The sequence below is a fragment of the Medicago sativa genome, chromosome 8, assembly GCF_051527215.1.
Source record: "Medicago sativa cultivar Bolivia chromosome 8, Bolivia_mono, whole genome shotgun sequence".
In the NCBI taxonomy this organism is placed as follows: Eukaryota; Viridiplantae; Streptophyta; class Magnoliopsida; order Fabales; family Fabaceae; genus Medicago; species Medicago sativa.
In genome coordinates, this window is record NC_140756.1 from 11,860,224 (window position 1) to 11,875,226 (window position 15,003).

Consider the following 15,003-nt stretch of genomic DNA (forward strand, 5'->3'; position numbering starts at 1 on the left):
CTTCTTTCTAAATTTGCTTATTAATCATATACTGTGATTCTTTTTGAACATTTTTATATCATTTACGTGTATGTTACATGCTATGATTTGGTTTAAGAAATATCCGAGTAGATTTTCTCAAGATAAAACACAACCTGTTCTTGTCTTTTAAGAAAGTGTCATTTTTGTATAATTGTAAAAAAGTTGAATTTAAGATTATCTTTGACAAATTCAACATTTGTATAATTGCAAAAATGATTTCAGATCTCTTATTAAATTTGCTTATCAATTATATATTGTGATTCTTTTTGAACATTTTTATATCATTTACGTGTATGTTACACGCTATGATTTGGTTTAAGGAATATCCGAGTAGATTTTCCCACGATAAAACACATGTTATTGTCTTTTAAGAAAATTTCATTTTTGTATAATTGTAAAAAATAGTTGAATTTAAGATAATCTTTGACAAGTTTGAACATTTGTATAATTGCAAAAATGATTTCAGATCTCTTATTGAGTTGCACACTTTTGACATTGTGGTTGGCCAATGTCATATGACATTGGCACCCAATATCACCAAAGTGCAACCCATTTCATACATTCTAAGTGACAGTTTGGGACTATGGCATAACGCTTCTAGACGTGCGTGTTTCTAAAAGTTAGAAATTTCAGCTTCACAATATTCACGTTTAAAGTGCATTGTGAATTGAAAATGAGCCTCCAAAAGCTAATCCAAACACACATTAAACTCTCTTAAAATGAACTATGTAGAAAATAATTAAAGTGAACTGCAAATAATATTTGTCTAGATATTATAATTATTAAATACACATAATAACATTAACAGCATTTTATTTCAGAGGATAATAACATTTTTATATAGGACATAAAAATAGCTTTCCCAATTATAAAATCCACAAAAGTGTGATATTTTCTTCATGCATCATCTGTACAAAGAATTGCAAAGTAAAATCGGGAGGTGTTAATAATAATTGACTAATTTAATTTAATTAGTAGTGGGTTTACTAAACCTTTGGTCCAGTCATAAACGGGTCGAACTTTCCGAACCGGTCCAATCAAATCAATAAATTAGGGTTTTCTAATTGCAACTATATAAACCCTAGATCAAAACAAAACCCTAGTTTGTGCGTTGCAGACAAAGAAGAAGAAAATGGCGACAGTACCAGGGCCACTCATATGGGAGATCGTGAAGAAGAACAACTCTTTCTTGGTGAAGGAGTTTGGAAACAACACCCAGAGTGTTCAATTCAGCAGAGAGAGTAACAATCTCTACAATCTTAACTCCTACAAGTTCTCTGGTATGATCCCTTTTCTCTTTTTTGTGATTCTGATAATGGGTATTTGGAAGAAAATAAATTAATTTCTTATGTTTTGATGTTTTGATTTTGCTGTTGATTTTTATTGTTTTTTTTTTGTTTTTGAAAATTGGTATTTGAAAAAAATTAACCTCATTATGATGATAATGTTATTGATGATTTAAACTTCCCCTATGATAGGAGTGATATATATGAGATTTGATTGTTGAAGTAGAAGTTTTGCTGATTTGGGATTTTCAGAATTTGTTGATTTTTTTTTTGACCAATGGTAGTGGTTATGGAAAAAACTGATTTTTTTGTTAGTTAGCTTCATATTGCATAAGATAAAGATAAATGTACTTGTTAATGGTAAAATTTTAATTGATTCTGGTGTGCTAGGTAGAATGACACAATGTATTTGAATTGTTTTGTCTTGGTTGATCCTTACAATGTACATGTTCTAGGGTTTTTTGTGTTTCTGATAATGGGCTTTTGAAAAAAATAATAATCTTATTTTGTTGCCAATTTTGGTTGTTTTTTAGTTTTAACATAAACTGTGTTGATTGGAAGTGAAAATATTTGAGATGTAGAAATTGACGCTTTTTAATTTTAAACTTTGATGATTGTCTGATTAACCTAGTCCGGTGTTGAAGGAATTAAATGATATCTGTGATAGCTTCACTATGTTTAAGAAATGAATCATGTTTTTCAATTGTTAGTGGTAAAATTTTAATTAATTCTGGTGTACATGTAGAATGAATCTTTGTATTTCAATGGGTTTGATTTAATTTGTCCTTACATTGATGTATGATAGGTCTGGCAAACAAGAAAACTGTGACCATTCAGCCTGCTGGTAAAGATCAGTCAGTGTTGTTGGCTACAACTAAGCCAAGGAAGCAGAACAAGCCTTCTGCTTTGTCTCACAAATCTATCATGAAGAAGGAGTTCCGCAGGATGGCAAAGGCCGTTCAAAATCAGGTAATTTTTTCAAACTCTGGTTTGGTTAGTTTTATAGAACATATGAATGGTTTATGAAGAATTTTGTTGATTACATGAAAATTTGATTTTTTTTGTGTCAGATATCTGCCTGTTCCTAATTATTTAGATTTGACTTTAATATGTTTTGTTTGTTGAGTAGCTGTTTGCTGTCAATTGCCATAGCTATTCTTCAATTTGTTGTGTTCCCTTGAAAAGGACCTGGATGATTTTATGCATTTGTGTGGGTGTGATTTTGGTGTTATGTTTCTGGAAAATGTTTAGTTGCATTGTTGTCCTAGAAAAAAAAAACAAGTCTATACTGGCCCTTGCTAGTGAAATTTGAATGAAATATATTATTGTTCCTTTTGCTTTTTCTTTATATGATTTTTCAATGCATTGTCTTTATAAAGGCGTAAGATGGTTTGCTGAGATCTATGATGTCCCATTCATCAAGTTCATATTTTTGATCCGTTCTACAAAATGATGCTGCAGTGATGAAGCTCTAACATATAAGTAGGATCCCTATGTGGGTTTCTTCAATGAAATATTCATGTTACGCTTGGCTTCTGAGCTTCTATCATTCAAAAGCTCATTCTTGAATGCCTTTTCTGATGAAATTTTGTTATTAGATGAAAGTTTCCACAAGTATTTCACTTGTTTCCTAATGCCTTTGTCTGTCATGCAGTTTTTATATCATGGTGGAAAATAGTTTTCTTTATACTTAGTTTTTTTTTCTGATTTTCTAACTTAATGCTTCTTCCTATGTCCCCTCTGATTTGTGCTAAAAGCGAAATATAGCCAGTTCCTTAGTATTTTAACATAACATTTTGATGTGGTACAGGTGGCAGATAATTACTACAGGCCTGATCTGAAGAAGGCAGCTCTTGCAAGGTTGAGTGCAGTTCATAGAAGCCTCAAAGTTGCCAAGTCCGGTGTCAAGAAGAGGAACAGACATGCTTAGGCAATCTAGAACCGTTTCTGTCTTTAACCCTGTCTTGAGTTTTTGAAGTCCAATTATTTTTTTGCTTTTGAACCTTTGTTTTTGTTACATCATTTTGTTTTCTACCTATTGTCTATGACTCATGAGTTTTGAAATGCAATTATTTATAAACCAGAACATACCTTGTTATAGCTTTCATATTTGTTTACTTGTGATGTAACTATCTATGCTTCTGGACCCGTGTACCACATGAGAAAAGTTTGTTTTAAACAAAAGTAAATGAAAAATATTTTATACTCATTTTTATGAAATACTAAAGAGTTATTTGTTAACTTTTAAATTTTAAAAAATATCATTTCATATGAAAATTCGTTGCCACTTATGATAAGATCTAGTTATTATAATTCCAAATTATTGAAAATATTTTAAAAAAATTCATTTAGTTGTTAATTTAAAGATTGATGGTACGTTACACTCATTTTCAAGTCTTCCGCATAAATTGTCGATTTAAAACTCACTTTTTTGGGTGGCACTTTGGTGACATTAATGTCACGGTTACATTAAATCTGAGCCACACATTGTCATTACCATTGCATCTGGGCCACACAACACATCTAATGTCACCCAATGTGTGGTCCAGATTTAATGTCACCGTGACATTAATGTCACACAAGTATTTTCCTGGATGGATCCTCTCCAATTGGCAGCCTCTCAATCTAATAAACCAACCATTAGATAAATCCAATGGATGATAGGGAAATGCAATAAAATGTTAAAATACACCGAAGCAGAAGTGTGCAAAAAATTATGAAACATGTTGCAACCACGTGGCTTGTGAATTATTTCTCTTTAACTCACCTTTAGATATGGGGGATGAAAATAACTAAGAAGCAAGGAAATGAACCCCCTATTCCAAAGGTTGGGGAAGGCATCATTTAGGTTTATTTTCTACTTTTTGTTTATGAACAGTGATCATTTATTTTTTAAGATTGGGAATAATTGAAATTAAAGGATGGATAGATTGAATTTGATTCAAATAATTAATCTATGATGGAAACAAAAATTTGGCCCCTCCTGTTATATATGAGGATTCATTAATCTTTGAGAAGGAATAAGAAAGAAGTCTAAACTTAAATTCCTGATGAGTATTCATTAGTAGGTCTCTTTGGAGAAATCCAATAACTGTTCTGTTTCTAAGATTTTGAGAAGCAAGTTGCACCCTATGCTTCATCGCTAAAACATGATGCGATGTATATGGTTTTAAAATTAAAGTATCTAGGATTGGTGGCACACTATGTACGAGATGACATTATGCAAAAATATTAAGATTTGACTGAATTAGTAATTAGTAGAAAAGATTGGTTGGATAGGTACTTCTAAAAGAGTAATCAAGACAACTAAATGGATGGCTGAGATTTAAATTTGTCTATGTCATGTAGGATTTCCTAAGTAGGATTTCCTTTCAAAACAGTGAGTAGGATTTAGAAAATCCACCAAGAGAACATGAGGGTGATTTATAGGTGAAGTAATATAACTTAAAATTTTCATCATCACTAAAGTTTTAAGCCAACTATAAAATTTAGAAGACCAGAGATTAGGGAGAGAGTACTATATATCAAAAAATGGCCCTCTGTAAGATTAGAACATATATGAATGCTCCCTTTTTGACAAAATCCTACACAGATACTTCAACAAACTAAAATAAACTATTTCAATATTTGTATAAAACTTTTTAAAAAGATAAACTTGACCATTTTTTTCTTCTTTTACATAATAGTCAAAGAAGATCACAACCAAATACTCAAATATTTGAAGCTAATAAAGTAAACATACAAAACAAAAGAAAATGATACTATTCTTGACAATCTGTATATGTATCTATGGCATGACAAGGTTCAATACAATACAAAACTGAAATGGTGACCCACTCACTATTACAGTTTTGCTTTTAGCCATTGTAGAGGAGAGACTTTGGAATAAATTGCCAAGTCCAAGTCCAGCATGAGAGTACAACATCTAAAGCTACTGACCCAAACAACCAGATTCATTACTTTATAACAAACCCAATATCAGGTTAATTACCTAATAACCAAACCATGTTTACCTCTCATCCAATGTTACATTATTTACAGAGCCAAGAGAAGGCTCATGTGATTAAAACTCCTACAAATGTCTTGAAAATTGTACAGAAGATTCTCAACCTTCATGGCAGAAAGTGTAGTGCTGCAAACTGTGAATAAAAGTTGAAAAATAAATATTATCATCTTCTAACCAAAATCTCTTATGAAGTACTAAAGTAACAATTCTCTGCAGCATCATTTCATTGTAAAACCATCCCTGATAACTGATTTCACGGGTTGGTAGTCGATACTGCACGGTGCGTCGACCGTGCCTGCCCACTCAATGCCTCATTTATCCTACTGAATACTATTGTAAGAGGAATACAAGCTATAACAGGACCCTTGAGCTTATCTACCACCGGTTTTCTCTTCTCTTCTGACTGTCTGTGACCGGTCAACGAGGACAACTTCCGAATCTTTTTATTCAACAGCCCAGATTTTTTTGACTTTGAAGATTTCCTACGAGAAAAATGCGATGATCTCTTCGGTCTTCTTGTGGTGACCGGTTTTGGCTTCACCGCACAATCGATATCACCAACTTCCACGTCGCCTCCCATGCCGCTCAACATTTTATCGCAATGACCGTCCTCCAATACCTCCACTGTCAAAGGGTGTCCGATAAAGGCTTTGCCACTCAATTTACTCGCAAGAGAAACCAAAGGAACATGTTGTGGCCGGTAGCTGGATTTAACTTCTAGTTTAACATCGTATAATGTCCCATCAGAACTACAGTTTCTACCAGGAAAATCTGCCGTTTCATATCTGGAGTTAACGGCGAAGCGTGACTGGCGATAAGGAAGTGATCTCTGAGGTGGTTCTGCAGTGGTACCCCCAATATGCTTGCTCAAGTCCCGAAACCCTTCTGCTTGACCTTCAGCAACTGTCTTGCAGTTGATTTGTGAAGTACAATTGTTTGAAGCATTGGATACACCTGTGCCGTTCCAATCAATTTTCTGTTTCTGACCGGCACCTTCACATAATCCATCTGAGTTCCTTGTTCCTGTTAAATAAGCATCAGATTCACCATCCATGCCGATATATTTTCTCGAGACTTGTTTTCCATTTTTATTTTTATGTCTTAAATTCCTCTTCCCTTTCGACTGCCACTTTGAACTATCTTTTTCTGCTCCATCACCAACAATATCGTGACCAACAGCAGAACTGGTACAACCAGCTTCATTCTTGCTCCCATTTCTCAATGCAAAAGCTTCTGATTGATTAGCTTCACAAGATTTCTGTTCCAATGCACTAACTTCAGGCATGCCGGATGAGCAAGAAACAAGTGTGGGTGAGATACCTAGCAGAAGAAATTACAACAATAATGTGAGGTAATTATCCAGCATAAGTATAGCTAACCTGATGCAGCAAAGAAGAAATATGAACGAACTTGGGGAAAGGAAAACATTCATATAGACAATTACAACAATTATGCTTGCTCGACACCTAGAGCTTGAAGAAGAAATTTTTAACAATCAGTTTGCACACTACTATTGGGACATTAAAAAGCAATGACTGCGTAAAAAGAAAACGTAAAACCGAGCAAAGATCTCAATGGGGAAGCGGGCTAACTATCAACTTCAGATAAGTTTTCTTCTGCGGCAAAGTAACATGAATATAACTTGCTCAAGTGAAAAATTAAAGGGTTGTGTATCTTAAGTTTTTATCTCCCAAAGAAACTGTAACGAATCATGATGTATGTTTTAAAATTTACATGGTATGTTCTAAGCAGTCAATGGACTATTTTACATATATATGCAACACACCAAACTAAACAATATTACAATAAACACTAAATCTAACATGAAACCAAAAGGCAGAGTTAGTGCTAAATCTAACATGAAACCAAAAGGCATAGTTGGTAAATGTGAGGGGAAGGAAAATCAATATTTGCAAGCAAAAAGGGATGAAAATAAACTGTGAAGCATTTCAGATATAGAAGAGTAGAAGACACTAAGGAAATCATGGTCTAGTGTACCTGGAGTGGGTTTCTCCTCCTCTAGAACCCCAACAAATGGGACATCGAATAACATGTCAGAAGAATCATAGCCAACTAGCCCTGATATTTCCATAGTCTCATTCTCCTTCTTGATCTTGTGATTGACTTGGGGAATATCGCTACCCTGGTCATGAACCGTTAATGAAGTCCCATTCTCACAAGCAGTCTCAGCAGCACTATCTGAATTGTTAATTTCCTTTGCAGAAGGTTTCTTTGAATCAGTAGAATCTAATCCTGAAATCTTTACATCCGTTATCCCGCATGGTGGAGAACTGCTTGAACCGGGAAGCTGGTCACAAATGACAGGAACTGATACCATGGCAGTACTCTCTAAAACCTTTGTCAAAGTCCGGCGTCGATTTTTTCTTTTCAAGAGTTCATGAACATTTGCCACTTGTGATCTCTTCCTTTTCAGAGAAGAATAAGCCTTACCAACGTTTACAGAAGTTCCATTTGTCAGGCCATTCTCTGTCATTGAGTCGTTCAGGGAAGCACTGACATGCTGAGCTATCTCAGTTGGACCTAAACCCTGTCCCTTTCTATTTGACACTACACCATTGCCAAGGTCCTCAAGTCCTTTCATTCGCTTCACTCCTTCAGTTCCATCGTCTTCTGAATCATTAGGTGTTCTTCTCCTTCTTCCATGCATAGATGGAATCTTTAAAGAACCGTTATGATTAGGTTCTTCAAAAGATATACCAGATTGTGACAATTCTGGAGCTGAATTAGAATTGTCTTCAGAGTCACTCAAATCATCAATCACATCCTCATTGCCATCACCAGAATTGGACATAGCGGGTAATTCTCCAGCTGGTTCACCGTGTTCGCTGTCAGATTTATCTGATCTGAAGCATAACGGTAAGGGTGACTTGTCCAGGTGAGCACTCTCTAGCTCAAGAGCATGAAGAATAGCATCTTCCCTTCGAGCATACTTCACTGCCTTCTTGCCTAAACCAGCGGCAGATGCCTTTGCCTTCTCAATGGCTTCAGCATACTCTCTACAACGAAAAGCTTTTACCCTCTTCGATTTTTCAAGATTATACCAATCCCTGCACCACAAAGAAGTGTTTCCAAAATCAAACTTATGCAAACATAAAGAACTTTGCACCTCAAACAACATACAAATTCAAGAATCACGGTCGACAATTGATCGGAAACTGGCCTGAACATAAAGTAATCATAAATGAAAAGGAACTAAAACTAAACATTACAAGGAGATTTCTTGACCAATGTCATGACACCCGAGTGAAAAACATTTATCTAAGGTAATATATTGCAAGCAGCTTCATAAGTCTCACTCGTCAAAAGATTGCACACTGATCTTTTGCTACAGATAGTTTCAGAAGAAGAAAAAAAGCACTCATATAAAGGCTCAAGCAAATCAGTGACTTGCACACAAGTGTGATGATACAAAATAACCTCAACACATTTCTCCACATCCATATCTCGTATCAAACATCTGACAAAATATTAAAAAGAAAACAATTCCAACCATATTTTGGGAGAAGCATAAATTAGGTCAGCACTCCTAAGCTTTGATGGCTGTAAAGTTTCCTAGTATATCAGAAAGCACAAAACAAGGACATCCCCTCTGCCAAATATGCAGGTATATAAATCAATCTTCATCCCACCAGAAACACCAATTCATGTATGTTAATGATAAAATCACTTTGACAAAAGGGGTCCACAATATTGATATAAACCAACATTTTATTAAATTTATGGAAAAGCTTGTTTTAAATATAACAAACAATCCATTGTCTGGTATCAAAGCAGGACTTTAATCAGGAACTCCCCAGCCATCACCACCCCAGCCCCACCTAAAAAAACAAAAACCTAAATAACAAACTTTAATGATCAAGCCAGCATCATATAGCTACAGATACAACCTAAAACTTCGGGATGAACAAGACAGCATCATTTAGTTACCGCACGATCCAATTAAGGGTGCATTTGGCAGATATGAACACTAGAAGAAAAAGATAGTTAGACAGCCGTAACACAAATCATAAATTATTAAAAGCATAGCATCCTATTACAAAATCAACTCCTCCATTCCTCCTCTCTTCACACCAAACCTACCAAATAGTCAAAAACTAAACGTGTGTTTGGAAAACACCAAAATCACATGGATCAGAAGCTACACCGCTCAGCCAAACACACACTAAGTCTTTGTTTATGAGGGGTTTTTAGGAGGGTAGGGTTTATGGCAAACACTTGCCTTGTTTGTGGGTTTTTATAATAGAGAAAATGAGTTTGAAGATTTTCTAAAAACCCTCCCAAACCCTTATCCATCTCTGTTGTCCAATCTCTCAAATTGAGGGGTTTTGAAATCCAAACAAAGTGATGGACTCCCCTCCCTTCCGTCTCGAATCCCTCCTAACTCCCAAACACACCCTTAACATCAAAATCAACACAATCTTTGAGGGTAAAACTTATGAACAATCAACCAAAAAATTGTAAAAGAACATATACATAAATCAAAGAACAATAAGAAACACTTACACACTAGCATCATCACGACCCAACAGCTTAACAGGAGTACCCGATCTCGGAGAAACCAAACAACCATCAGACAATTCATCAAGACTCATTATCCGACCAGGCCACCACGACCCATTTCTCCTTCTAACCCAAACCAAACCACCCACAGAAGCATTTATACCATTGACATTCGATTCTTCAGAACTACCCATTTCACCCAAAAAAATCATAAATCAAAACCCCAACAAAAAATTCAATCTTAAACCCTCATTGCAGAACAACCCAAGTTCAGAATCAGCTTAAAGGTTTCACTTTTGGATGAAACAGCGCAACCCCTTTAAACCTAAAACACAAAACATAGCAAATAAATGTTACAGATTGAATTTTTATCAATTGTGCATGCAAAAAAAGGTAGAAAAAGATTGGAAAAATTAAAGGGTTGAAAAAATAATCAACCTAGTCAAAGGGGGTTGTGAAGTGATGAAGGAGAAAAGAGGAAGAAGATCTAGGAGAAGAATAGTGAAAGTAGTGAAAAACAGGATCTAATTCAGTGTTTTTTGAGACATTTTTGGTGATACAGTTTGTTTCTGTGTGTGTGTTGGAGTTTGTTTGTGGTCTGATTTCATGAGTGGAGGAAAAGAGTGTGGGTAGAGAGAGAGGGAGGGAGTGAGAAGCAGTTCAGAGAGAGAGGGAGAGGGAGAGAGAGAGAGAGAGAGAGAGAGATTTGTACCCTGTTTGGATCAAAATGCAACTTATGATGTTTCTAGGACTTGGTACATTAGAAAGTAGAAACCTGTGAGGGAGCCAAGGAAGTGTTTCATTATGTGTTGGTTAAATAAATGATTATTGTTAGGGTTCCTTTATTTTAGAGTTAAGGTGTGATTGTCCCCGTGAGCTTAACTCAATTGGTAGGGACATTGTATAATTTATGTAGGGATTGAGGTTCAAACACCAAACACCCCACTTCTCCATATTTAAATGTGTGAGCTTCCGTCACTAGTCTACTAGACCCAAAAAAAAAAGAGTTAAGGTGTGATTGGATAATAAAAGAAAAGGTCTTGTTAACTAATGCCCCCGGGCACCAGTTAAGAAAGTTATATATGGAAATTTTTTATTGGAAACAACAACTTTTTGACTTTTAAAAAGTTGAATATTCACTTTTTCGCAATTCTCAATACAATATTTCTAATTTTGTGTTCTTAACTAGTGCCCGGGGGCACTAGTTAACATTTCCCTAAAAGAAAATAAAATGAATGAAAGTCATTAGAAATAGATAAGGATTTGGTAACTCCACTTATTTGAGCTTTAGAGATAATGAGTTGGATGTCAATAGTTCAAACATGAATGAATGAATATTAATCTAACAACTAACATTTGTCATTCAAAACCAACAAAGGTGATATGGTTTTTCAGTTGGGTGGTAAATAGTTCAATAAATTTTATTGGCTCTCGTATTTCCTTTTTGTGTCCTTATGTTGTTCCAAACAATACATTAGAGACTAATGTTTCGAGATATGAAGATAATATCGACATGTGGCATTTCCTAATAAGTGTTCTTTCATACATATCGTCAAATTTGAATTCATATTGTATGAGGTTGACAATATCACACATTCACGCAATTGGTACATCAGTGGTTGTTGAGTTGAGATTAGACATACCAGACTACGAGCTCAGTAATTTAATTTTAAAAAAAAACTAAGTATGCATTCAAATATGAATTGTGTAGTATGGATCCAATGATCATCGATGTGTTTGTTGCTTGAGTGTGTGAGACTATCAAATAAAGGCAGTTCAAATTCATCATACTTGTTACGATATGCTTAAAAAGTTGGTTATTTGAATGGATGCTCATATGTATTTCCTATGTATTCATATCTATCTATGTTTTAACTCTGTATCTGGTTCAAAGACTGATTAATCTGAAGATCGATCTCACCATCCATTGAAAGGGGGTCGTTCAATTGGAGAAAAAAAATTCTTATCTATGTCAACACTTTTACCACATAAAGGGTGCGTTTGATTTGTTAAAAAATGAAGGACAGGACAGAACAACTTCAGTTGTCCAGTGTTTGATTTGTAAAACTGTTTCAGGTACAGGACAAACTGGATGCAAGGGACAGGACAAAAACTCATATTTTTGTCCTTCACTAAACCACAACACAACTTTTTGTCCCACGTACAAGTTGTCTAAAAATCCAAAATAGCATTTCTTCCCCCAAAAATCGTATAAAACAAAAAATTATTCAATGCCATAAAAATTTGTCTTGTGCTGTTCTGTCTTGTACTGTTATGTCTAGTACTTACTGTTTTGCAAACCAAACACACCCTCCAAAAAAAATAGTTACTATAAACAACCACCCAAAAAAATTATAGTAATTCTCAATATAAGTTTGCTCTTGATAACTGCAAAGAAAAAGAAAAACGATCCAAATTTAACTTTAAACTTATACCATAATTAAATGAAATTTTAAAATTAACTATCAATTTTGTTATATATTTTTTACCCTAAAAAAAATACTACCAATTTTGGTTGGATATTTTTTTTTATACAGATACGCACCTAACACAACTTTTTTCTTGTAGAAATAAAACATAATTTTTTCTTCAAATTTAATTTTTAGAATATATAATAGTGATATTGAAACTTAAATTTAGACAGAAAAGATGTAAAAAAATTAAAATAAACATATTAAAGTGAGGCAGATATTATAAAAAACAATAATGATAATAATAATAATAATAATAATAATAATAATAATAATAATAAGGGTTAAATATGTTTTTGATCCCTATAAATATAGCAACTTTTCGTTTTAGTCCCTCTAAAATTTTCCTTCAACTTTTAGTCCCTATAAAATTTTCAATCATTACTTTTGGTCCCTATTTTAAAGTTAATTTTTGTATTTTTTTAATGAAATTGTGCAGAAATGTGTAGAATATTGTAAAAATATTTCCCAAAAAAAATTAGAATTTTTTAACAAAACATAAATTTAATATGAATTTTTAACCATCAAGAATATAAAAATTCATATTAAATTCATGTTTTGTTAAAAAATTCTAAATTTTTTTGGAAGAGATTCTTATAATATTATGAATTTTTCTGCAAAATTTTATTCAAAAATATGAATTTTACATATGAGTTTACTTTAAAATAGGGACCAAAAGTAGTGATTGAAAATTTTACAGGGACTAAAAGTTGAAGGAAAATTTTAGAGGGACTAAAATGAAAAGTTGGTATATTTATAGGGACTAAAAACATATTTAACCCTAATAATAATAATAATAATAATAATAATAATAATAATAATAATAATAATAATAATAATAATAATAATAATAATAATAATAATAGTATATACAGTGGATCCCTCAAAAAATAATAAAGTATATACAATAGAATGCAATTGAAAGGGTAGATAGAAAGTGCACAAATGTCGACAACAAATGTTGTTCAGTTGATAAGGAGTTGAATCCATGTTCCGCAAAGACGTGAGTTCAACTTCCATTGTTGGCGTGAGAATCTCTTTGATTGATGATCTCTAAGTACTCTTTAATGTATTGAAAAACCACTGCATTACTGCATATATGTAAACCATACAGCTTCTAAACCTTATCATGTTTGCCCAATTGCATCATTGTAAACCTCTACAAGTTGGATCTCACTTGTGTGACATCGTGGCGAGAATGTCACATGACATTGTCCAATTATAATAAGTTGTCCACTTGTGTGACACCATGGCGAGAATGTCACATGACATTGTCCAATTACAACAAGTTGGATCCCACTTGCGTGACATTGTGGCAAGAATGTCACATGACATTGTCCAACTACAATATTACACGTGACTTTTTGTTTTCTTCCCTCTCTCATAATGCTTTTTATTTTATTTTATTTGTGAACACAATGATACCCATATGGTTTGATTTGGTATGTATCCCCATCCAATTATTAAATGTCATGTCATATTTTTATTTATTTTAAAATAAATACAAATGTTAAACAAATTTAGCTTAAAAAGGTATTAGTATTCAACTAGACTCCAAGTCCAATGTATCTAAGAATTCGCTTTTATATTTTATTTTTAAAATGAGGTTGTCACATTGTGGTTGGACAATGTCATGTGACATTTTCGCTACAATGTCACACAAGTGGGATCCCTACAAGTTCCTCAAGCAACGTCCTTTTAAAACATCAACAAGTTTCATAGTAAGTGGTCGTTCTTATAAAGTATTTCCAAGCTTTCAAGACAATCGTCACAATATTAGGTTAGATATAAGTTACAAGAATCATTTTGTATGATATACAATATTGATTGGTTGTGTACTTAAACTCTTTAGAGCATCTCAAATGATGAGTCGTTTACGTAATAAGGACATCAGCCTATTTAATGATCCCACTAGAGGAAGAATAAATGGGTACCTATTATGCACCAACAACTATAGAATGACTCTATTTCTTCAACGACTAACGGGTCACACAATCAAAATAAGAAATAACAAATAAAAATTTGTTCCACCATCTCAAATCCACATGATTCTCACTCTCTTTAAAAAAAAAACTTCTAAATGTACATATTAAAGTATAGATTAGTGGGACATACATAAAGACTTTTTTTAGCTTACCATTTGAGTCATTGAATCATTAATTGATATTTTTATTAAGAAACTATAAGTCAATAAATTACGTGTACACATTGTTGATGCTCTGGTTTACTACACAAGTAGCTTATAATTTTTTTATGATGGTACTCCAATTTCTAATACTTTGACGATGTTGATTTATGGTCATGTAAGTGAAAATATAAAAGGAATGTGATTATACTCAAAAGTCAGTTCAAGCACTCAACTCTACTTTCAGATAATCAATGTTTTTAAAAGTAGTTCCCTTATCTAGTTTCAGATGAAGAACCTACCAATAGAGGATATTAGGGCATGTGTCAGGCTTATATAGTCCTTTGCAATAGCTTTGTGCACCTGCCCAGTTGGGTTAGGCGTAGCCGTTTGTGCTTCAATTGGGAGAAACGTTAGGATACTAAAGGATATAATAGTTGCTTCCTCTTTTTTTTTAATTAATTTTTTGGTTAATAATATTTGTTTCCTCTATTAGAGCTTGAAGAAGGATTGAACTTTAGCCTTTGTTTGGTTTTGCATCCACAGTCAGACGCACGTTGCCTTATGTCTGAC

The 15,003-nt window shown here is 33.6% G+C and overlaps 2 protein-coding genes and 1 non-coding gene across 4 annotated transcripts; 2 read left to right on the top strand and 1 right to left on the bottom strand.

The window, feature by feature from the left end:
• The first annotated feature begins 1,122 nt into the window (after positions 1–1,122).
• LOC146896979 (large ribosomal subunit protein eL28y-like) lies at positions 1,123–3,393 on the top strand. The gene is made up of 3 exons (XM_085738982.1): positions 1,123–1,301; positions 2,113–2,276; positions 3,118–3,393. The coding sequence occupies exons 1-3, from the start codon at positions 1,154–1,156 to the stop codon at positions 3,235–3,237; spliced, it is 432 nt and encodes a 143-aa protein (XP_085595108.1). The 5' UTR covers positions 1,123–1,153; the 3' UTR covers positions 3,238–3,393.
• On the top strand, positions 2,762–2,851 carry LOC146896980 (small nucleolar RNA R24). Its single transcript, XR_015024277.1, has one exon. It is a non-coding gene; the product is annotated as a small nucleolar RNA R24 (small nucleolar RNA).
• A 1,670-nt stretch (positions 3,394–5,063) lies between the features above and the next one.
• Positions 5,064–10,622, bottom strand: LOC146896981 (uncharacterized protein At1g51745-like). 2 transcript variants are annotated; one of them, XM_085738984.1, is made up of 4 exons: positions 10,547–10,622; positions 9,838–10,159; positions 7,312–8,381; positions 5,064–6,633 (listed from the first exon to the last, which is right to left on the bottom strand). In XM_085738984.1, exons 2-4 carry the CDS (start codon positions 10,044–10,046, stop codon positions 5,567–5,569), a joined length of 2,346 nt encoding a protein of 781 aa, XP_085595110.1. In that variant the 5' UTR covers positions 10,047–10,159; positions 10,547–10,622; the 3' UTR covers positions 5,064–5,566. The 2 variants fall into 2 exon arrangements, with proteins under 2 accessions (XP_085595110.1, XP_085595109.1); XM_085738983.1 differs by having other exon boundaries at positions 10,273–10,622.
• Between the last annotated feature and the right edge of the window lie 4,381 nt (positions 10,623–15,003).

Coding starts and splice junctions, on each gene's coding strand:
- LOC146896979 (XM_085738982.1), top strand. CDS start 1,154: ATGGCGACAGTACCAGGGCCACTCATATGGGAGATCGTGAAGAAGAAC. Junction 1,302..2,112: donor TAACTCCTACAAGTTCTCTG/GTATGATCCCTT, acceptor GATGTATGATAG/GTCTGGCAAACAAGAAAACT. Junction 2,277..3,117: donor CAAAGGCCGTTCAAAATCAG/GTAATTTTTTCA, acceptor GATGTGGTACAG/GTGGCAGATAATTACTACAG.
- LOC146896981 (XM_085738984.1), bottom strand. CDS start 10,046: ATGATTTTTTTGGGTGAAATGGGTAGTTCTGAAGAATCGAATGTCAAT. Junction 8,382..9,837: donor GGTCGTGATGATGCTAGTGT/GTAAGTGTTTCT, acceptor TTTGTGGTGCAG/GGATTGGTATAATCTTGAAA. Junction 6,634..7,311: donor GGAGGAGAAACCCACTCCAG/GTACACTAGACC, acceptor TTCTTCTGCTAG/GTATCTCACCCACACTTGTT.